This window comes from Salvelinus namaycush, chromosome 7 (assembly GCF_016432855.1).
Source record: "Salvelinus namaycush isolate Seneca chromosome 7, SaNama_1.0, whole genome shotgun sequence".
In the NCBI taxonomy this organism is placed as follows: domain Eukaryota; kingdom Metazoa; phylum Chordata; class Actinopteri; order Salmoniformes; family Salmonidae; genus Salvelinus; species Salvelinus namaycush.
The window spans coordinates 44224373-44247673 of record NC_052313.1 but is presented as its reverse complement, the minus strand read 5'-3'; the positions used below and the strand labels follow the sequence as shown (position 1 = coordinate 44247673).

Here is a 23301-nt window from a genome sequence, read left to right as displayed (position 1 = left end):
CTTCCCTCGTCACAAGGTCGTGTTCCTCTGCTCAGCTGTGGACGCATGCCAGATCTTACATGCCTGGCTAGGGTTTTTACATATCAGCTAACCACATGCTCTAGCAGTCTGGTGCCTGACTACACAGTTGTGGCAGGGGAACTCGATCCTTGATTGAGGCAGGGATTCATTCCAAGTTGTAGAGCAGCTCAAGCGCCTTGGATTGAATCCCAGCCTAAATTAGGGAAACTCCTGAGCTGAATTCCAGGGCTTTCACAATTATTCCTTCCTCGATTCCTTGTCCTTCCTTCCTCAAAATGAAGCTCATGCAAGTTATTGTGGTAGGTCACAGTGATACCCATGTCTGACATCTATTAATTTCCTCAACAACAAAAATGACAGGACCCAGCCCTTAAAGACAAACCTATTTTATTGGAAGACCATTTCCATGACCATATTTGACCAGAGTAGAGTGGATGATCTGCTTGGGACCAATGTAAATATGAGAATGGTAATCCTAGTTAACAAGCATTGTTGCAAGGCAGATCCAAATAACATCTAGAGGAATGTCCAGGTTATTAACATTCACAAGATTCAAAAAAACATTTGGTTTAGATTCTCCATAATAAAATGTAAAAAAAGACAATTTAAATATTTACAAAGCATTTACAGCAGCTGTGTGTGCAGTTTGAGGCCTCAGCAAGTAGTGACCTTTGAAAACGTGAACCCCAAATGAACACCCCAAAAACGTATACTCTCAAACAAGACAACTATTGTGCTTGAACATGGCAGAAACAACTGCTAAGGCATTATTCACAAAACATTTCAATTTAAAGTGCAAATGTTCTCAGGAGTTTGAGTGCATAGGAGAGGGAGGTTACAGTCATAATGACAAACAGAAACCAATGCATCAATGGCATTTACAGTTGGGATGAATTGCTTGTCGTTGAAATGGCCATGTGGCAAATGAGAATGCATGCCACTATCCAAATTGTCTAAGGAAGTCTGTGTTGGACTGCATTAGCTCGACTACTTGTACTAGACTGTAAATAATTGTAAGAAATTATGAAACTATGCCAAGCTAATAAAGATTCTAGTTCTATTAATAACAGTGCCATGATGCAGCTGTTTCTTCTTTCGTCGATGACCATCAGTGAAAAGTACGTCTTCCTCCATTACAAAATAATCACAAACAAAGAGTGAAAACAGAGAAAAACAGTGTTACGAGACGAAAAAATACCCTGACATCACGCATCCAGTGCCTTTTTTGTCAACCCAAAGTCCATCAACCCTGCAGCAACTGTTCAATGTGGCAGCTCTTTAAAATCACAAAGTTCAATAAAACAACATTAAGTAAAAAACAAAACAAATGCTAGTTTGAGGATTTTCACAATCCTTTTGCCAATATTTACAATGTCACAGAAAATACTAAAAAAAGCCTGCTTGGGAATTTATACAAATAAATTAAATGAAACAGAAGCCATGTTTCAGTTTGCTGCATAATAATATTTCCATACTGAATACTGTAGGCACATAACTGCTTCTTTAAGCTGCATAGGTGAAGCCAAGACAAGTCTCACTCTGCATCCATAATACTAGTGCTGTCAGCATCATCAATGGTTCTCCTGTAGCGCACGGTGGAGTTGAATCTGGCCTTGCTCTTCTTATAAACGACGAAGCCGATGGCCGCCAGCAGGGAGGTGAGGACGACCAGGAAGAAGACCAGAGCCACCGGGGCATTACCTGACCCTGGAGACAACACAGCCAGTCAGAAACACATCTCCAAACTGGCCAAGAAAGTCCCTGTTTCAAGCACATCAATGTTTACAAATATATAATAGCCATAACCATAGCGAAGCCGGGGAAATCTATGAGCTTTATACAAATCAACTCTTGTTACATGCAATAGCTTGGAGCGGTCACCAGAGCATGCTGCTATCCACATAGTAAAAAACCATTGCACTATAGTACTCACGTGCGGGTACTTTGCAGACGATGCGGCTGTGGCTGTCCTTGCAGCTGACTCTGCTCCAGATGCCTCCGTCTGCAGACACCATGACAGCACAGGGGTTCTGCTGGGTCGCTGTCTTCACCCCACTAGCAGAACCGTTGGTCTCCCAGTTAGAGAAGGCCAGAGAGGAGCCGTCCACCCAGCCCACTGGCTGACCTGGAAGACAGATGAAACACAGAAGCATTACTGATTATATGCTGAGTTAAAATAGACAACTTTATTTGAGTATAATGTACTGTATTGGCATGTAGGATTTTTATGTATTTTAAAGTGTCTGACTTTCCAAATGAAGTGCACACAGAACTTCCTAAGATGGAGCATACTGTCCAATATAAATATCATGTCTAATAACATCCGTATACAGTAATAAGTAACAAGCATATCCTATTGTACTGGTCAGGTCAGTTTACCTTGTTTGTCCAGGTCCATGCCGAGCCACACCCTACTGGTGATGAGAGGGTTGTCTGCCATGTAGCCAGAGACAAAGTCATTCTCCTCTTTGGTCATTATGGTCAGCAGCTGTGCATCTGTCAATCAAAGGCAAAAAGAAGGCATACATGTACTGTACTGTAAGTAAGAAACCACCTGATCTGATCGTGGTGTACTAATTAACCAATAAGGCCTGAGGGGGTGTGGTATATGGCCAATATACCATGGCTAAGGGCGGTTCTTAAGCGAGACACAACGCAGAGTACCTGGATACAGCCCTAAGCCGTCGTATATTAGCTATATACCACAAACCCCCGAGGTGCCTTATTGCTATTATAAACTGGTTACCAACATAATTTGAATAATCATTTGGAGGGCGCTTATATTTGTCCTGTTACACACAAGTCTGTAATGGAAATGTTTTTTTGTTGTTGCATATTCCAACTCCTCCTGACCAGGGTCGCCATTGTACAACGCTACTGGAGCATTTAGGGTTAAGTACCTTGCACAAGGGCACAGCGACAGATTTTATTTCATATTTATTTTACCTTGTCAGCTCTGGTATTCAAACCAGAAACCTTTCAGTTACTGGCCCAACGCTCTAACCTCGGAGGCTACCTGCCGCTCGAACAGTAAAAAGTGTTTTTTTGTCATACCCGTGGTATGAGCACTGATATACCACGGCTGTCAGCCAATCAGCATTCAGGGCTCAAACCACTCAGTTTATAATATCTGATATACCACAGCTTTCAGATAATCAGCAACCAGGAACCAAACTACCGGTTTATAAGAGTAAATATTAAATAATTGCATTTAATCAGGTTGGTTATAGGGAAACGATTCTCTTACCATAACAACCTAAGCCAAGACGCTGCAATAATACAATGTTCAATACAACTTATATACAGTAATACAGAAATATATACGTGTCAAATAGGAGAGATAGTGGGTGACTTACCAAGCCTTTCACAGATGCTCTTGGCATCCTCCATGCTGTACACAGAGTAGTTATAGAAGGTCATGTCAAAAGCATAACAGTGGTCCTGGTGCTCAACCCACTTAGACGAGCCGCTGTTCTGAGGGCAGTTGTTGGCCACCTGGGGAGCTGCGAGGTTCGATCCTGATTCAGACAAACAAATCAGAGGGATTTATTTTATGGGATCTTAAAAGATTGGTGTGTAACCTCTGCAACAAATTCTGCTCAGACATCAACGTCTTCTTTACACTAGAATTCAAGTTGTGTGTATAATAAATAAATACTAATAGGCTAGGTACTAAGACTGTAGGACTGGGTCTTACTCTGAGTGGTGATGTAATTCTAATAGTCTAGGTACTAAGACTGTAGGACAGGGTCTTACTCTGAGTGGTACTAGGTACTAAGACTATAGGACTGGGTCTACTCTGAGTGGTACTAGGTACTAAGACTGTAGGACTGGGTCTACTCTGAGTGGGGTGGTGATGTAATACTAATAGGCTAGGTACTAAAACTGTAGGACTGGGTCTTTCTCTGAGTGGGGGTGGTGATGATGTAGTAGGCTAGGTACTAGGACTGGGTCTTACTCTGAGTGGGGGTGGTGATGGCATTGTTGTAATAGGCTAAGTAATAGGACTGGGTCTTACTCTGAGTGGGAGTGGTAATGGTAGTGATATAATAGGCTAGGTAATAGGACTGGGTATTACCCTGTGTGGGGGTGGTGGTGATGTAATAGGCTAGGTAATAGGACGGGGTATTACTCTGTGTGGGTGTGGTGGTGATGTAATAGGCAATGTAATAGGACTGGGTCTTACTCTGAGTAGGAGTGGTGGTGATGTAATAGGCTAGGTAATAGGACTGGGTCTTACTCTGAGTGGGGGTGGTGACGGTTGTGTTGTAGCAGATGGCTCCATCCAGCTTGGCATTGCAGTCCATTTTCATCCAGGTGCCATGGGGAGTGATGTACACACAGACACCCTGAGGGTCTGAGCTGGACGTGACAACAGTGTCAGAGAGTCCCGCCTGACTGTAGTGATACTTAGTCCCATCGGACCACTCATAAGACTGAGAGCCACTAGCCTGCGCAGAGAGGGGGATGCAATATTACTCAACAAACTTCACACTGGAGGTGCTTAGAACATTTTGAATTTAGTGTCTACCTGCCGTTTAGTGCTTTGAGCTAAATTTCTGCAAAAGATGACGTTATTCTGAATAGAAATGGCCGCCGTGTTAGTGGCATTGTGGCTAAGCTCCCTTACATCCTGACTGGACAGACCGATCCACAGCGGGAAGCCGTCTCGCTTGGCGATAAGCTCTATGTGAGCGTTGTGACTGGTGCCATGCACGCTGGCCAGGTGTCCGTTGCCGCGGCCACACTCCTCCAGGGCCTGGAACCAGCTCAACTTCCTGGTTATCACGTGGTAGCTCAGGTTGCCATAGCGCTCAAAGTCCCTGGCCGACTGATTGTATTGGTCCTTAGAGTCTCGGGGACGAAGAAAACGGCTTAATAGAGTCAATCAAGTGCAAAATGTACTATTTTATCGTAACAAAATAAAATAATGATAGTACTCCTTGTGAATAGGTGAAGTATGTTTGTCTGGGGTCTACCAACCTTTATCCAGTTTGCAGGCCACGATGCTTCTCTGCTTGAAGGGACTGAAGTGGTGTTTGTTAGTGAATATCTTCCAGACTCCCTCAGTGTTGAGACCTGCCATGAACTCATCGCTGGCTGAGAAGCTTGGTCTTCCATCGACCCAGTTAGAGTACTGGACGTTGGTACCGTCATACCACTTCATCTGGTTATCTACCAAAGACAGGAGCAACCACTTGACATGACACATTTATTACACGTTTCATCACACAACAATACAACAATGATCAATGAGTAAGCTTCAGCCTCGATGATACAGTAGACATTTTACAATGATCCAATTCAGCGTCTCCTCATAATACAGGGCAATGAATGATAATATGAACGTCCAAACAGCAGATCAAACATAAGGACACACTAACTGTCCCCGCTGAGTGTTGGGGAGATGAATATGGGGAACCCAGTCCAGTCCACTCACCGTTGTCATCGTTGAACACCCCTAGCCAGACAAACTGCACCAGGTCTTTGAAGGGAAGGAGCTGCTCCTTCACAAACTCATTCTCCACTAAGTTCCTGATGGTCAGGATGTCTGCATCAGCATCTGAGAAGAACATCAACCGGTAACACTTCATAAAGACTTTAATACTCGTACATAAGCAGTGTGTATGTTTAATTAATAAACACCTTCAATCAGAGCACAGAAGAAGTCTGTTTTGACCAGGCATCAATGTCAATTTTTTAAATCTCTAGCGACCAAATTAAGTTGCAGCTATGTAAAAACATCATATTTTAAAAAAATATTCAAGGCACGCTCTCTTGTGGAAAAGTAAAAAAGGCTGTACACGGGAGTATATAAAACATTAAGAACACCTGCTCTTTCCATGACATAGACTGTCCAGGTGAAAGCTATGATCCCTTATTGATGTCACTTCTTAAATTCACTTCGATCAGTATAGATGAAGGGGAGGAGACAGGTTAAAGAAGGATTTTTAAGCCTTTTTGACAATTGAAACATTGATTGTGTATGCGTGCCATCCAGAGGGTGAATGGGCAAGACAATAAATGTACAGTTGAAGTCGGAAGTTTACATACACTTAGGTTGGAATCATTATAACTCGTTTTTCAACCACTCCACAAATTTCTTGTTAACAAACTATAGTTTTGGCAAGTCGGTTAGGACATCTACTTTGTGCATGACACAAGTAATTTTTCCAACAATTGTTTACAGACAGATTATTTCACTGTATCACAATTCCAGTGGGTCAGAAGTTTACATACACTAAGTTGACTGTGCCTTTAAACAGCTTGGAAAATTCCAGAAAATTATGTCATGGCTTTAGAAGCTTCTGATAGGCTAATAGACATCATTTGAGTCAATTGGAGGTGTACCTGTGGATGTATTTCAGGGCCTACCTAACTCAGTGCCTCTTTGCTTGACATCATGGGAAAATTATATAGATATATTGAAGCAACATCTCAAGACATCAGTCAGGAAGTTAAAGCTTCGTCGCAAATGGGTCTTCCAAATGGACAATGACCCCAAGCATACTTCCAAAGTTGTGGCAAAATGGCTTAAGGACAAAGTCAAAGTATTGGACTGGCCATCACAAAGCCCTGACCTCAATCCTTTAGAAAGTTTGTGGGCAAAACTGAAAAAGCGTGTGCGAGCAAGGAGGCCTACAAACCTGACTCAGTTACACCAGCTCTGTCAGGAGGAATGGGCCAAAATTCACCCAACTTATTGTGGGAAGGTTGTGGAAGGCTACCCGAAACGTTTGACCCAAGTTAAACAATTTAAAGGCAATGCTACCAAATACTAATTGAGTGTATGTAAACTTCTGACCCACTGGGAATGTGATGAAAGAAATAAAAAGCTGAAATAAATCACTCACTACTATTATTCTGGCATTTCACATTCTTAAAATAAAGTGGTGATCCTAACTGACCTAAAACAAGGATTTTTTACTAGGATTAAGTGTCAGGAATTGTGAAAACTGAGTTTAAATGTATTTGGCTAAGGTGTATGTAAACTTCCGACTTCAACTGTCAGTGCCGGTTTGTGTCAAGAACTGCAACTTGTAATCCCGTGGAAAATACTGTATGAAACATGTCACGGAAAATTACAAAATTAAACATACTATGCTGTTTTTACTTAGTGTTTTTTCCCCTGATGCAGGCTTGTTGTCTTGTGTGACTTAGTTCTAACTCTGGGTGTACAGATAAGAGCCGGGTGCGACCGCAGTATGTGACATCCCGTTTGTACTGTCTCCTCTCGATGGAAACATGCAGAAAGGAACAGACAATGGTGGTCAACATCAGCTATCTTAATCTACACAGACAAGCTAAACGCCTTTTATACACTATGTTCCCCACCCCTGTTTGCACACATCTGCTAACTGCCACATAGACAAAGAGGTCGGACTTTTCTATAAAAGCTGAGAGACAACTCTGTCCGTTGAGCTTTCAACTCTGACTATTCTTACTGATGGCTGATTGCTTCATTTTTGCAAATCTTATAATACAATTGTTTGAAAGAATCTGCAGTCTCTCTTCCCATAGAATGTCTCTGACATTTGGGATATAAACTCAGCAAAAAAAGAAATGTCCTCACTGTCAACTGCGTTTATTTTCAGTAAACTTAACATGTGTAAATATTTGTATGAAGATAACTAGATTCAACAACTGAGACATAAACTGAACAAGTTCCACAGACATGTGACTAACAGAAATGGAATAATGTGTCCCTGAAAATAATGTGTACCTCAAAATCAAAAGAAACAGTCAGTATCTGGTGTGGCCACCAGCTGCATTAAGTACTGCAGTGCATCTCCTCCTCATGAACTGCACCAGATTCGCCAGTTCTTGCTGTGAGATGTTACCCCACGCTTCCACCAAGGCACCTGCAAGTTCACGGACATTTTTGGGGGGGGGAATGGCCCTAGCCCTCACCCTCCTATCCAACAGGTCCCAGACGTGCTCAAAGGGATTGAGATCCAGGCTCTTCGCTGGCCATGGCAGAACACTGACATTCCTGTCTTGCAGGAAATCACGCACAGAACGAGCAGTATGGCTAGTGGCATTGTCATGCTGGTGGGTCATGTCAGGATGAGCCTGCAGGAAGGGTACAACATGAGGGAGAAGGATGTCTTCCCTGTAATGCACAGCGTTGAGATTGCCTGCAATGACAACAAGCTCAGTCCGATGATGCTGTGACACACTGCCCCAGACCACGACGGACCCTCCACCGCCAAATCGATCCCGCTCCAGAGTACAGGCCTCGGTGTAACACTCATTTCTTCGACAATAAACGCGAACCCGACCATCACCCTGGTGAGACAAAACCGCGACTCGTCAGTGAAGAGCACTTTGTTCCAGTCCTGTCTGGTCCAGCGACGGTGGGTTTGTGCCCATAGGCGACGTTGATGCCGGTGATGTCTGGTGAGGACCTGCCTTACAACAGTCCTACAAGCCCTCAGTCCAGCCTCTCTCAGCCTATTGCGGACAGTCTGAGCCCTGATGGAGGGATTGTGCGTTCCTGATGTAACTCGGGCACTTGTTGTTGCCATCCTGTACCTGTCCCGCAGGTGTGATGTTCAGATGTACCGATCCTGTGCAGGTGTTGTTACACGCGGTCTGCCACTGCGAGGATGATCAGCTGTCCGTCCTGTCTCCCTATAGCGCTGTCTTAGGCGTCTCACAGTACGGACATTGCAATTCATTTCCCTGGCCACATCTGCAGTCCTCATGCCTCCTTGCAGCATGCCTAAGGCACGTTCACGTAGATGTGCAGGGACCCTGGGCATCTTTCTTTTGGTGTTTTTCCGAGTCAGTAGAAAGGCCTCTTCAGTGTCCTAAGTTTTCCTAACTGTGACCTTAATTGCCTACCGTCTGTAAGCTGTTAGTGTCTTAACGACCGTTCCACAGGTGCATGTTCATTAATTGTTTATAGTTCATTGAACAAGCATGGGAAACAGAGTTTAAACCCTTTAAAATGAAGATCTGTGAAGTTATTTGGATTTTTACTAATTATCTTTGAAAGACAGGGTCCTGAAATAGGGACGTTTCTTTTTTTGCTGAGTTTAGTAAACAGTGAGGGTCTCGAGGCTCTAAAACACCAACTCAGGCCAGAGGGAAGCGCACCCCCAGACTCTCTCTAACAGAGCGGGCACTAAACAATAACGTTCTTTTTCAGGACCAACTCTACAGACAAGTCAAATGGACAGTAATGGCCGCCTGTTTTGCACCCAACTACGCAAATGTGTTTTTAGGACTATGGTTGGAGAGATTTTTTTTTAAATCCTCTTAATCAATTTTTTTGATAAAATCATGTGGTACGGTAGATACAGATGACATAATTTTGCTGTTTCGATCATCTGGAAATGAACTGCTACAGCTCCACACAGAGGCCTTGGAAAGAGAAAATATGCTCAGACAATAACAAAGGCCCCAAAAGTCAAACCAAATCTATTTTGTTACCCAGTACAGCAGAGAGGCATCTCAAATAAAGAATATCATCAAACAGAATTGGAGTAACATAGAAAGTGACCCTGCATTAGGTGAAGATTTCACTGAGCTTCCATGCTTTTCTTCTAGACGCGCGCCAACCCGAAGGGAGAAGCTGGTGCAGTCACAAACTCCCCCCACAGTCAAAGCCAACTGGCTTTCCCAACCCACTGGTACCTTTCTGTGCGGACACTGCAACCACCGCCCCAACATAAAAAAAAAAAAAATGTCACAAGAAAATAACTTACCAAATCCAATCTTTTGTGAATTGCAACCCTGTGTTTGTTGTTTATAGGTTGGAGTGCCCATGTGGTTGTTTTTATATTAGTCGCACAAAAAGGACGCTAAAAGACAGACTGGCAGAACATAAATATGCCATCAAAACAGTGAATGACAATTATCCCACGGCCGTGCATTACCAACAAGCCGGCCATGGTAGCCCGGACTGGCTTAAAGCCATGGCCATAGAGGTGGTATCCATCAACAAGAGGGGAGATTACAGGCTTCAGTGTCTTTTTCTTTCTGGATGCACACACTCAAAGCTACTTAGTCTTTCAGGGTTGAACAATTACATAGATTTTGCTCCAATATATATTTTATTAATCTTGAGTTGTTTATTTGTGTGAAACATTGTATTGGCCAATAGTAATAATTGATTTACTTGTATTATTATTATAAAACATTTTTTTAGGGGGGGGGGGGATATTATTTCCTCTTTATCTATTGGTTAATATTGTCCACGGCCCTTTAATTTCTGGTCATTCATTTCACCTGTCACTACTATGCACCTGTGAACCCTGAAGAAGACCGGTGAGCAATACACGTTGGTGAGTTTGAATGTTTTGCTATGCAATAGCTAAAATGAAGGATTTTTAAAAACTTTTCCACAAGAAAGAATACCTTGGATTTTTGGAAGTATGATGTTTTCACACAGCTGCAACTTCATTTGGTTGCTATAAATTGTACCCCGTTCTCCAATGAGCATCTCTCTTTGTCTTTATATTTGATGCCAAAGCAGCGCTCCCTCTTTTCGCATTTCTAATTGAGACTATAAGGCATGTTTCTAATATGCATCTTGTTTATGGAATTCTTCACAGTACAAATGGTTCCTGACTGATGTTTGTGCCAAACAGTGTCCTTGCTCCTTACCCAGTTTCTTGCATGTCTGAAGTATCTGGCCCTTGTCAAACTCTTCCCATCTGGACGATGCCAGTTGGAAGGTGTAGCAGTTGTTCTTGAAGGGGATCCAGTTTGGTCCGCTGCTCTTGTGAGGACAGCTCACAGCGTTGTCCTCATGGGTGGTGACATTCTCTTCTGGAAACATTGAAAGTGTTCATTCATTAAGAAAATACACAGTCGCTGTCTGAGGAGAGTGCTTGGTTGATTTTCCTCCGGTCTTGTTTTAATTATGCCACTTAACAGACAATTGTATCCAAAGTGCTTACACTTTTGGTATGTGATCCTTGTGGGAATTGAACCTGCGACCATTACATTACTAGACCCAAACTCTTACCAACTGAGCCACTGTATTGCTGTCTTACCGTGTGGAACATGGCAGATAGCCCCTGCCAACTGTTCCATACACTCTGCAGCCTTCCAGAAGCCGTCCGTGTCCAGGAAGACACAGTGTCCAACGGTGGGCTCTGAGGACCACCGACTAAACACCGTGTGACTGTGGTCTGTCCAGTGGTAGTGGACACCATCCTGACAATACAAAACGCTGAGTGAGTTCCTTAATTCATTTAACCAGGCAAGTCAATTAAGAACTAACTGAACTGCACTGTAGAATCTGTGAAATCGTCATTATGAAATCAGCCACTATCCTTCAGTGATTGCAGAACTGAAGGAACGGGATGGGTGTGGCCTATTCTACACGGTGACGGCTCCACCTAGCCTCCCAATGGTCTACGGGTTGTTTGCTTTGCCATATTGCCTTAAACCCATCCCTTTCTTTTAGATCTGCGAACAGCAATGGGTTAGGGTGAAAAGCTATGGCCACTTACGTCGGAGCTGAAGAGGCCGATCCACATGGGGCTGCGTGCGCGGGTGACGTGCACGGTGAGGACCGACTGCTGCAGGGTGTCGGCTACGCTGGCCAGGTCCATGTTCTGGTTCCTGCACTCCGCCTGAGCCTCGTACCACGTCATGTTCTTCTGAACCAGCTTAAAGGTGTGGTTGTTGACCTGGAATGGCTCCAACTGGAACTGGGGCTCCTCTGGCTTGTCTGAGAACATGAAAGGAATTTAAAGGGGTCAGACGAGGGTTCAAACCCTATTCGATATGCTCAATTTCTACTCCGCAAAACAGTAGCAATATCAAGTAACAACTATCAATAATATCAGTCTACTTCATACACTTTATATCTGTATGTAAAATACACTTAATATCAAGAGTCTTTCTATCACAAGCCTTCTGACTGTAGAGTCCACACGTCATCCATTCTTTCACCAACACGGACAAGATAAGCACAGATAATTGGTTGTGTTTGGTGCCCTCTGCTGCTAGGTAGCGGTGGTGTACCTGCGTAGTGCTGGCAGATGGCCACATCCTGCTGGTCAGAGCAGGAGGTGTAGTCCCAGGAGCCCATCATAGCAGAGCTGGGGTCGTTGAACATGAAGATACACAGCTCCATGCTCTCTGGGTCATGAAGCTGCAGAGGCAGACACAACAACATCAGGGACACAGAGAGTTAGTTATAGGTTATGATGACCTTGAACTTTGAAACAGATGTGGAACATGTTTTTAGAGACTGGTATTTAGTATAGTCTATCATAGTAATGTTTATGTAGTTCCATCATTTGTTTAAAAAGGCTACCTGCACACACTCTTACCAGTGGTTAAAGTACATTGTATTTCTTCCCGGTATGGAGACCACCTATCGGTGAACACGTTTTTTTTATGGGCCTAATCATGGAATTACATATAGAATCCCTATTCAAGTAATAGGATCTCTATTGGCCTAATCATGGAATTACATATAGAAACCCTATTCACTCTCTATGGGCCTAATAGTCAAGATTTGTCGTCTTAACTTTTAACCTTTTAATGTGACATAAACACAACTAGTCATATTTTCATCTGATTTTCAAACAATTACTTCGGATTTTAAAACAATTACTTCAAAAAGGCTCATGTAGGCTACCTGCGCACGTTACTCAGGGACGGTGGAACGACAGGGTGCAAAAAAAAAAAGATAAAACATTTATGCCTCACGCAGATATGTTTCTCCTTATAATTTCCGACATTTGGCTGACTATTTGTTCGTCCACTTGTCCATAACTAGATACATGCAGCTTCTCTTGTCATTACTTGATGATTGTTTGGAAGACTAAATAAAGCCTTGCTCACCCGAATGATGTCATAAATCGAGAGAATGACCGATGCATCATCAACAATCTAGTTGACATCAGTAAAGTTCTCTCTTTTGAGTTTTCTCACGTGGACGTTTAGCGACCCGGGAGATTTTCAAATGACGTCAGTTTGACCAGTTTTCAGGAAGTTAAAAGCTGTGAAAACGATCCAACATGTTTCTGATAGTATTTGAGTTCATCTTGGATGCATATGTTATGTGGTTGAAAAGGAAATACTGTCAGCTTTTATGTCGCTGAAAGAAATTGCACGTTTAGGCTACAACAGATTTCTCATTCTCTCAGAATGCTGAAAGAAAGAAATCATATTTCTCCCCTCCTGTTCCAGAGACAAAATTAACATTTGGTCTATAATTTTACTGCGAGGAAAGCTTAATTATGCAGCAGTTAATATTATAATAGGCTACATGTGAGGCTTACAGTCAGTGTCCAGACAGTTACTATACCAACTATTAAGTTACTTAAACTCTGGCATTCATGCAGTGCCATTTGATAAATGCAAAGAGACCACTTACAAAACACCAAAGTGTTGTGAATGACATTTTATGATTGTCATCCATTAACCCTACACAAGACTTGGAACCTGAATTGATGCGTACCATGCTGTCCGCGCAGGTCTCGGCCACTCATCTCTGCCATGGCAAAATGTCAGTGTTATCATTGAACCACATCGCATTTTGAGCGTATTCCACAAGTTTTCAAGTCTATTCACACATTTTTCATGCGACTCACGTGCGGCAATGATAAATAGTGTAATAGACTACAGTTTAAAAAAAAAAAATTGTGATAGGCTCATGTTTTACCGGTATGGGGTACCCCACTATTCTGGCTTACTTTCACCCCTGATTCTGACCAACTGCCCTATGAGGGGAGTATACCTGGTATTTTTACTGTAAAAAATATTCTATGGTTTCAGTTGAATGATAAAAGAGGTTTGTTTACTGTACATGCTACCTGGGGCTTGATGGAATTATAAGTTATAACTCAACTCATAGCCCACTGATCCCTGTGGCCATGCTGAATAGAATTGAGAAGTGAAGTGAGTGGGAACTCACGTTGACGAGTATGGGCCTGAGTAGGCCGTGGAGCAGGGGGTTAAAGTTGAGGTAGGAGACTGGGGAGTCATCCACCCACTCTGGGACCTGCTGTTTGATCTTCAGGCCAATCCATGTCTTACGGGGCTGCGCCGGCAACAGGGAGGTCACAAAGTCTGACCACAACAAACAGATAGGCGCAACTAGTCAACAACCGCCGGTTAAGACTGACATTGAAGGGACATCAATCATTGGTCATCTCATATCTAGGAGAATGGAAGGTTGTCTATTGACAAACATGATGAATAAAAAGACAGATAGGTAAAAGAGATCTACTAGAAGGTTTACTACTCACCCTGTTCAACTTGGTCTGTAATAGTAAGTAAAGTTCCTCTCATCGACTGACACTGCTCGTTGGCGTGTTGAAAAGTAACGTACAGAGGTATGATCACCACGTAGCACTGGAAAAGGCAACGACAACATTCAATAACAATTATTAGAAACTGGGTGGTTTGAGCCCTGAATGCTGATTGGCTGACAGTCGTGGTATTTCAGACAACGGGTATGACAAAACATGTATTTTTTCTGCTCTAATTACGTTGGTAACCAGTTTATAATAGCAATAAGGCACCTCGGGGGTTTGTGGTATATGGCCAATATACCCTGGCTAAGGGCTGAATCAAGGCACTCTGCGTTGTGTCGTGCTTTAGAACAGCCCTTAGTTGTGGTATATTGGCCATATACCACACCCACTCTGGCTTACACAGAATGTACCTGTATGTAGACTAAATCAGAGGACGGGCTCATTGTTATGGCTGGAATGGAACGAATTAAACAGTATCACAACTGGTTTCCATGTGTTTTATACCGTTCCATTCATTCCATTTCAGCTGTTACTATATGACAGTCTCCAGTGTGTGTGTGTGTGTACGACAGACTGACCTTGTCCCTGAAGTGTAAATAGCCGCTCTCACAGGGCAGACCATTGGGGTGAGGCTCTCCAGAGTGGGTCTCTATAGCCGTGATATTGTGTCTCTCACACACGAATGGCAGCTGCAGCTCACAGCTGTACTCGTACTCTGGAGGGGCAGGAGTGTGTCTGAGTGAGTGTGTGTGACCGGTCACATTTGAACCATAAAAGGTAACAACCCACTGGGCACACATTGGTTGAATCAACATTGTTTCAACGTAATGTGTCAACCAATTGGAAATGAATAAAGTTGTCAAACCGGTACTATTTTCATCTATTTTCAACCAGCATTGTAAACATTGAAATGAGGGTAATACTTCAACTTACACTGAACAAAAATATAAACGCAACATGTAAAGTGTTGGTCCCATGTTTCATGAGCAGAAATAAAAGATCACAGAAATGTTCCATACGCACAAAAAAAGCTTATTTCTCTAAAATGGTGTGCACAAATTTGTTTACATCCCTGTTAGTGAGCATTTTGACTTTGCCAAGATAATCCATCCATCTGACAGGTGTGGCATATCAAGAAGCTGATTAAACAGCATGATCATTTCACAGGTGCACCTTGTGCTGGGGACAATAAAAGGCCACTCTAAAATGTGTAGTTTTATCACAACACAATGCCAAAGATGTCTCAACTTTTAAGGGGGTGTGCAATTGGCATGCTGACGGCAGGAATGTCCACTTGAGCTGTTGCCTGAGAATTGAATGTTAATTTCTCTACCATAAGCCGTCTCCAACGTTGTTTTATAGCATTTGGCAGTACGTCCAACCGGCCTCACAAATGCAGACAACGTGTTTGGCATTGTGTGGGTGAGCAGTTTGCCGATGTCAGTGTTGTGAACAGAGTGCCTCATGGTGGCGTGGGGTTATGGTATGGGCAGGAATACGCTATGGACAACAAACACAATTGCATTTTATCGATAGCAATTTGAACGAAAAGAGATACGGTGACAAGATCCTGAGGCCCATTGTCGTGCCATTCATCATCATCCGCCATCACCTCGTTTCAGCATGATAATGCACTACCCCATGTCGCAAGGATCTGAACACAATTCCTGGAAGCTTATAATGTCCCAGTTCTTCCATGGCCTGCATACTCACCAGACAAATCACCCATTGAGCATGTTTGGGATGCTCTGGATCGATGTGTACAACAGCGTGTTCCAGTTCCCGACAATATCCAGCAACTTCGTACAGTCATTGAAGAGGAGTGGGAAACATTCCACAGGCCACATGCAACAGCCTGATCAACTCTATGCGAAGGAGATGTCTTGTGCTGCATGAGGCAAATGGTGGTCACACCAGATACTGACGTTTGTTTTTAAAGGTATCTGTGACCAACAGATGCATATTTCTATTCCCAGTCATGTGAAATCCATAGATTAGGGCCTAATGAATTCATTTCAATTGACTGATTTCAATATGAACTGTAACTCAGTCAAATCTTTAAAATTGTTGCATGTTGTGTTTATATTTTTGTTCTGTATGAATAAATGTACTTAACCTGACTAACAGGTTGTTACATCAATCTAATTGACATAATCATCAGAACTATTTACACATTGAAATTGAGTTACATTCCACATAAAAACGTACAAAATATGTTTCAATAATATATTCAATATACAGTGTATTGGGTGGTTGAAATTGTTGAATTTTAGATTTGATTAGACATATTTTAATTGACCTTGTTTCAATGTTATAGTAAAATGGTACGTTTGAATCAATGTCATTGTTTCAACCTAAATAAAGAGGTATATTGAAATGACATGTGAAGACAAAGTCCAACGATTTCTACTGGTATATGAGGGGTAATGCATTTCAGTGAGAATGAGTCTACAATCCAGAAGCCTACCTCAATGTACCCTGCTCAGCTTTGGAAACACAACACATTTAGACATTTAGAAGTTTAGCAGTAGTTACCATTAGCTCTATAAATACGATGCCAAATTCATGATATGCATGACTTTTACCTTTTGATATTTTCTTGTATATGAAGGAAGGTTGGTTGATTTCAAATTAAATCTACAAGTCAATATGTTGGATCCAGGTCACCATCTCAACCAAAAATCTAAGTTCAAGAATGGGACTAAATTAAATTTACTGGTATTCTTTAAGTTAGATTTTTGGATGAGATGGAGACGTGAATCCAACATATCAATAATTAATTTGTAGACAAACTGGATATATAATTGAGAACGCAACCAAATATCAACATTTGAAGGATATCTTCTACTGGGATAGTATATATAGGGCCTATTGTATATAATGAACAACATACAGTGAGCTCCAAAAGTATTGGGAGACTAACACATTTTTGTTGTTGTTTTAGCTCTCTACTCCAGCACTTTGGATTTGAAATGATACAATGACTATGAGGTTCAAGTCAGCTTCAATTTGAGGGTATTTTCATCCATATCGGGTGAACCATTTAGAAATTACAGCACTTTTTGTACATAGTCCCCCCCCCCCCCCATTTTAGGGGACCAAAGTATTGAGACAAATTCACTTATGTGTATTAAAGTAGTAAAAAGTTATGTATTTGGTCCCATATTCATTGCATGCAATGACTACATCAAGCTTGTGACTCTACAAATTGGTTGGATGCATTTGCTGTTTGTTTTGGATTTGTGTCAGATTATTTTGTGCCCAATAAAATGTATGATAAATATTGTATTGTGTCATTTTGGAGTCACTTGTATTGTAAATAAGAATATACTAGGTTTCTAAACACTTCTACATTGATGTGGTTGCTACCATGATTACGGATAATCCTAAATGAATCGTGAATAATGATGAGCGAGAAAGTTAGATGCACAAGTATCATACCCCCGAAAAAATGCGAACCTCCCCTGTTATTGTAATGGTGAGAGGTTAGCATGTCTTGAAATGAGATTGATGTAACAACCTGTTAGTCAGGTTAAGTACATTTATTTAAGTTTTCCCCTAATTTCAATGTTTACAACACTGTTTGAAATCAGATGAAAACAGTACTGGTTGATTACTTTTTTCAAATCCAATGTATTTTCCACGTTGATTCCACGTCGCAATACGTTGACAAATGACGTTAAACAACGTTGATTCAACCAGTGGTGTGCCCAGTGGAAAGTGTCATAGTAACCAACAGGCTACATTATAATCCTTTCTACACGATCTAAAGGAAACAACTTGATTTCAACTACTCTTTGTACTGTAGTTACATTTTCATTCACCTGGGAAGATGTTCTTGTCACTGATGGTTGTACACCTGCCCAGGAACGTAGCATGGTAGTTTTGCATACGGGATAACCTAGAGGACAGGAGTAGAAAGTCATTCACTCATATTCTAACCAACACACACAATAACATCACTTATATTTGACTTGAATTATGATAACAAGACACGTTTTGGAGGCAGTGTTTTAGAACGTGTGTTGCTGTTGCTGTCTGACCGTGTCAGGGGGTCGTTGTTGGTTGGTGAGGTGTGACTTGCCACATGACCGCGCGACTTTGGGACTCACCTTATGGGGAAGTAGTGTGCAGCATCTCTTACATCCACCCACCAGCTCTGCTTCCCTGCCGGCATCTGCCCAATCAGGTCACAAGTCAAGGAATAAATAAACACACGAGAACTAAACAAAGCCACTCCCTGCTGCTCTCACACACACACACACACACACACACAGTGCTCTCTCTCGACCAATGTTGTCTTCATTTTATTAGGATAGTTCAGTGGCCTTCTTTCTCGCCATTACTGCTCTATATCCATTACAGTCAGGGTTGATACGCTAGCCTTAAAGCTGAAATCTGCATAAGAGCAAACAGCGCCACTGTTCGCCCCCCCCCAGTACGTTTTTGTTCTCTGATGAAACGGAGGAGAGGAACATCCAGCATCGTGGTTAAAAATAAAAATCGCAGTACATATTCTACTGTTCTATTGTAAGTGCAACGATGTCAGCGGAGAACTGTGTTCGTTGTTGGAAGGAACCTCTTTGTTGTTGTAATATTGCAAACAAACGTGGCAGTCACACCATTATGGATTCCAGCTTTAAACTGTTTCTTATACTAGCTAGATTTATACCGTACAAAAGTTTTGATGTATGGTTTGTTCACCACGGTACTGTAATTGCACTATTCTGTACCTGTGGCAGATTATTATGGATCTGTCTGGCTGCGTTGGAACTCTGTGGTGCTGCCAGCCTGCTGCCGTTGCTGTTGCAGTACAAACTAGCCTCCTCGTATGGCAGCTTTGGTTCCGTCACAAACCAGAACTCGTTACCGTCAATGAATATGGATGTCTCATGGTGCCCACCTGCAACAGATCAATATTATTATTCTCAAATCCTATTTTTAGAACTCAATATATTTAAAGAACTCAGCTCATACTTCTTAACGGATGGCTTATCATACATTGGTATATAATTTCATCAGAAAAAGTCAAGAGATATTACCAAACCTACATGTCAACACCAGTCACCCACAAACAGGACCAAGCCTGGCCTGCTGAGGAGTGACAGACTCCATCCAAGCTGGAGGGGTGCTCTCATCTTATCTATCAACATAGACAGGGCTCTAACTCCTCTAGCTCCACAATGAGATAGGGTGCAGGCCAGGCAGCAGGCTGTTAGCCAGCCTGCCAGCTTAGTGGAGTCTGCCACTAGCACAGTCAGTGTAGTCAGCTCATCTATCCCCATTGAGACCGTGTCTGTGCCTCGATCTAGGTTGGGCAAAACTAAACATGGCTGTGTTCGCCTTAGCAATCTCACTGGAATAAAGACCTCCTCCATTCCTGTCATTATTGAAAGAGATTGTGATATCTCACATCTCAAAATAGGGCTAATTAATGTTAGCTACCTCACTTCCAAGGAAGTTATAGTCAATGAACTAATCACTGATCATAATCTTGATGCCATTGGCCTGACTGAAACATGGCTGATGAATTTACTGTGTTAAATGAGGCCTCTCCTGGTTACACTAGTGACCATATCCCCCGCGCATCCCTCAAAGGTGGAGGTGTTGCTAACATTTACAACACACATTTCAATTTACAATTTAAAAATGTAAAAAGACTGAAGACATTTTCTTCATCTTTTGAGCTTCTAGAAATGAAATCTATGCAGCCTACTCAATAATCTTTTATTGCTACTGTTTACAGGCCTCCTGGGCCGTATACAGCGTTCCTCACTGAGTTCAATGAATTTCTATTGGACCTTGTAGTCATGGCAGATAATATTCACGTTTTTGGTGACTTTCACATTCACATGGAAAGTCCACAGACCCACTCCAAAAGGCTTTCGGAGCCATCATCGACTCAGTGGGTTTTGTCCAACATGTGTCCGGAGCTACTCAATGCCACAGTCATACTCTGGACCTACAGTTGAAGTCAGAAGTTTACATACACTTAGGTTTGAGTCATTAAAACTAATTTTTCAACCACTCCACAAATTTCTTTTGAACAAACTATAGTTTTGGCAAGTCGGTCAGGACATCTACTTTGTGTATGACATGAGTAATTTTTCCAACAATTGTTTACAGACAGATTATTTCACTTATAATTCACAGTATCACAATTCCAGTGGGTCAGAAGTTTACATACACTAGTTGACTGTGCCTTTCAACAGCTTGGAAAATTCCAGAAAATGATGTCATGGCTTTAGAAGCTTCTGATAGGCTAATTGAGATAATTTGAGTCAATTGGAGGTGTACCTGTGGATGTATTTCAAGGCCTACCTTCAAACTCAGGGCCTCTTTGCTTGACATCATGGGAAAATCAAAAGAAATCAGCCAAGACCTCAGAAAAAAAATTGTAGACATCCTCCACAAGTCTGGTTCATCCTTGGGAGCAATTTCCAAACACCTGAAGGTTCATCTGTACAAACAATAGTACACAAGTAAAAACACCACGGGACCATGCAGCCGTCATACCACTCAGGAAGGAGACGCGTTCTGTCTCCTAGAGATGAACGTACTTTGGTGTGAAAAGTGCAAATCAATCACAGAACAACAGCAAAGGACCTTGTGAAGATGCTGGAGGAAACAGGTACAAAAGTATCCATATCCACAGTAAAACGAGTCCTATATCGACATAACCTGAAAGTTCGCTCAGCAAGGAAGAAGCCACTGCTCCAAAACCACCAAAAAAAAGTCAGACTACGGATTGCAACTGCCCATTGGGACAAAGATCGTACTTTCTGGAGACATGTCCTCTGGTCTGATGAAACAAAAATAAAACTGTTTGGCCATTTTGACCATCGTTATGTTTGGAGGAAAAAGGGGGAGGCTTGCAAGCCGAAGAACACTATCCCAACCGTGAAGCACAGGGGTGGCAGCATCATGTTGTGTGGGTGCTTTGCTGCAGGAGGGACTGGTGCACTTCACAAAATAGATGGCATCATGAGGCAGGAAAATTATGTGGATATATTGAAGCAACATCTCAAGACATCAGTCATGAAGTTAAAGCTTGGTCGCAAATGGGTCTTCCAAATGGACAATGGCCCCAAGCATACTTCCAAAGTTGTGGAAAAATGGCTTAAGGACAACAAAGTCAAGGTATTGGAGTGGCCATCACAAGGCCCTGACCTCAATCTTATAGAAAATGTGTGGGCAGAACTGAAAAAGCGTGTGCTAGTAAGGAGGCCTACAAACCCGACTCAGTTACACCAGCTCTGTCGGGAGGAATGGGCCAAAATTCACCCAACTTATTGTGGGAAGCTTGTGGAAGGCTACCTGAAACGTTTGACCCAAGTTAAACAATTTAAAGGCAATGCTACCAAATACTAAATGAGTGTATGTAAACTTCTGACCCACTGGGAATGTGACGAAAGTAATAAAAGCTGAAATAAATCACTCTCTACTATTATTCTGGCATTTCACATTCTTAAAATAAAGTGGTGATCCTAACTGACCTAAGACAGGGTATTTTTACTAGGATTAAATGTCAGGATTTGTGAAAAACTGAGTTTAAATGTATCAGGCTAAGGTGTATGTAAACTTCCGACTTCAACTGTAGCTTTGTCCCGTGGAATAAATATTGTGGATCTTAATGTTTTTCCTCATAATCCTGGACTATTGGACCACCATTTTATTAAGTTTGCAATCGCAACAAATAATCTGCTCAGACCCCAATCAAGGATCATCAAAAGCCGTGCTATAAATACTCAGACAACCCTAAGATTCCTAGATGCCCTTCCAGACTCCCTCCACCTACCCAAGGACATCAGAGTACAAAAATCGGTTAACCACCTAACTGAGGAACTAAATTTAACCTTGCGTAATACCCTAGATGCAGTCGCACCTCTAAAAACAAAAAACATTTGTTATATGACCCTAGCTCCCTGGTATACAGAAAATACCCGAGCCCTGAAGCAAGCTTCCAGAAAATTGCAATGGAAATGGTGCTACACCAAACTGGAAGTCTTCCGATTAGCTTGGAAAGACAGTACCGTGCAGTATCTAAGAGCCCTCACTGGTGCTCGATCATCCTATTTTTCCAACTTAATTGAGGAGAATAAGAACAATCCTAAATGTATTTTTGATACTGTCGCAAAGCTAACTAAAATGCAGCATTCCCCAAGAGGATGGCTTTCACTTCAGCAGTGATAAATTCTTGAACTCATGATCATTAGAAAACAAATTACGGAGTCCTCTTTAAATCTGCGTATTTCTCCAAAGCTCAGTTGTCCTGAGTCTGCACAACACTGCCAGGACCTAGGATCAAGGGAGACACTCAAGTTTTGTAATACTATATCTCTTGACACATTGATGAAAATAGTCATGGCCTCTAAACCTTCAAGCTGCATACTGGACCCTATTCCAACTAAACTACTGAAAGAGCAGCTTCCTGTGTTTGGCCCTCCTATGTTGAACATAATAAACGGCTCACTATCCACCGGATGTGTACCAAACTCACTAAATGTGGCAGTAATAAAGCCTCTCTTGAAAAAGCCAAACCTTGACCCAGAAAATATAAAAAACTATCAGCCTATATTGAATCTCCCATTCCTCTTAAAATGTTTTGGAAAAGCTGTTGCGCAGCAACTCCCTGCCTTCCTGAAGATAAACAATGTATACGAAAAGCTTCAGTCTGGTTTTAGACCCCATCATAGCACTGAGACTGCACTCGTGAAGGCGGTAAATTACTTTTAATGGTGTCAGACCAAGGCTCCTAGACCTTAGTGCTGCTTTTGATACCATTGATCACCACATTCTTTTGGAGAGATTGGAAACCCAAATTGGTCGACACGGACAAGTTCTGGCCTGGTTTAGAGCTTATCTGTCAGAAACATTTCAGTTTGTCTCTGTGGATGGTTTGTCCTCTGACAAATCAATTGTACATTTCGGTGTTCCTCAAGGTTCCGTTTTTGGACCACTATTGTTTTCACTATATATTTTACCTCTTGGTGATGTCATTCGGAAACATAATGTTAACTTTCACTGCTATGCGGACGGTACACAGCTG

At 42.1% G+C, this 23301-nt stretch overlaps 1 protein-coding gene across 1 annotated transcript in view; it reads right to left on the bottom strand.

Moving 5' to 3' along the window:
• Window positions 1–391: 391 nt before the first annotated feature.
• LOC120051289 (lymphocyte antigen 75-like) overlaps window positions 392–23301 on the bottom strand; it is a 37615-nt gene continuing 14705 nt past the window's right edge. The window contains exons 17-34 of the mRNA XM_038998077.1: window positions 18986–19155; window positions 18365–18429; window positions 18077–18153; window positions 14831–14967; window positions 14244–14349; window positions 13910–14064; window positions 12007–12136; window positions 11490–11710; window positions 11028–11190; window positions 10636–10800; window positions 5462–5584; window positions 5005–5196; window positions 4652–4875; window positions 4262–4472; window positions 3378–3539; window positions 2401–2517; window positions 1955–2146; window positions 392–1728 (exon numbers count right to left, since the gene is read on the bottom strand). Coding sequence (XP_038854005.1) covers window positions 1556–1728; window positions 1955–2146; window positions 2401–2517; window positions 3378–3539; window positions 4262–4472; window positions 4652–4875; window positions 5005–5196; window positions 5462–5584; window positions 10636–10800; window positions 11028–11190; window positions 11490–11710; window positions 12007–12136; window positions 13910–14064; window positions 14244–14349; window positions 14831–14967; window positions 18077–18153; window positions 18365–18429; window positions 18986–19155 — 2783 coding nt within the window. The 3' untranslated portion in view covers window positions 392–1555. The remainder of the gene's footprint in view (window positions 1729–1954; window positions 2147–2400; window positions 2518–3377; window positions 3540–4261; window positions 4473–4651; window positions 4876–5004; window positions 5197–5461; window positions 5585–10635; window positions 10801–11027; window positions 11191–11489; window positions 11711–12006; window positions 12137–13909; window positions 14065–14243; window positions 14350–14830; window positions 14968–18076; window positions 18154–18364; window positions 18430–18985; window positions 19156–23301) is intronic.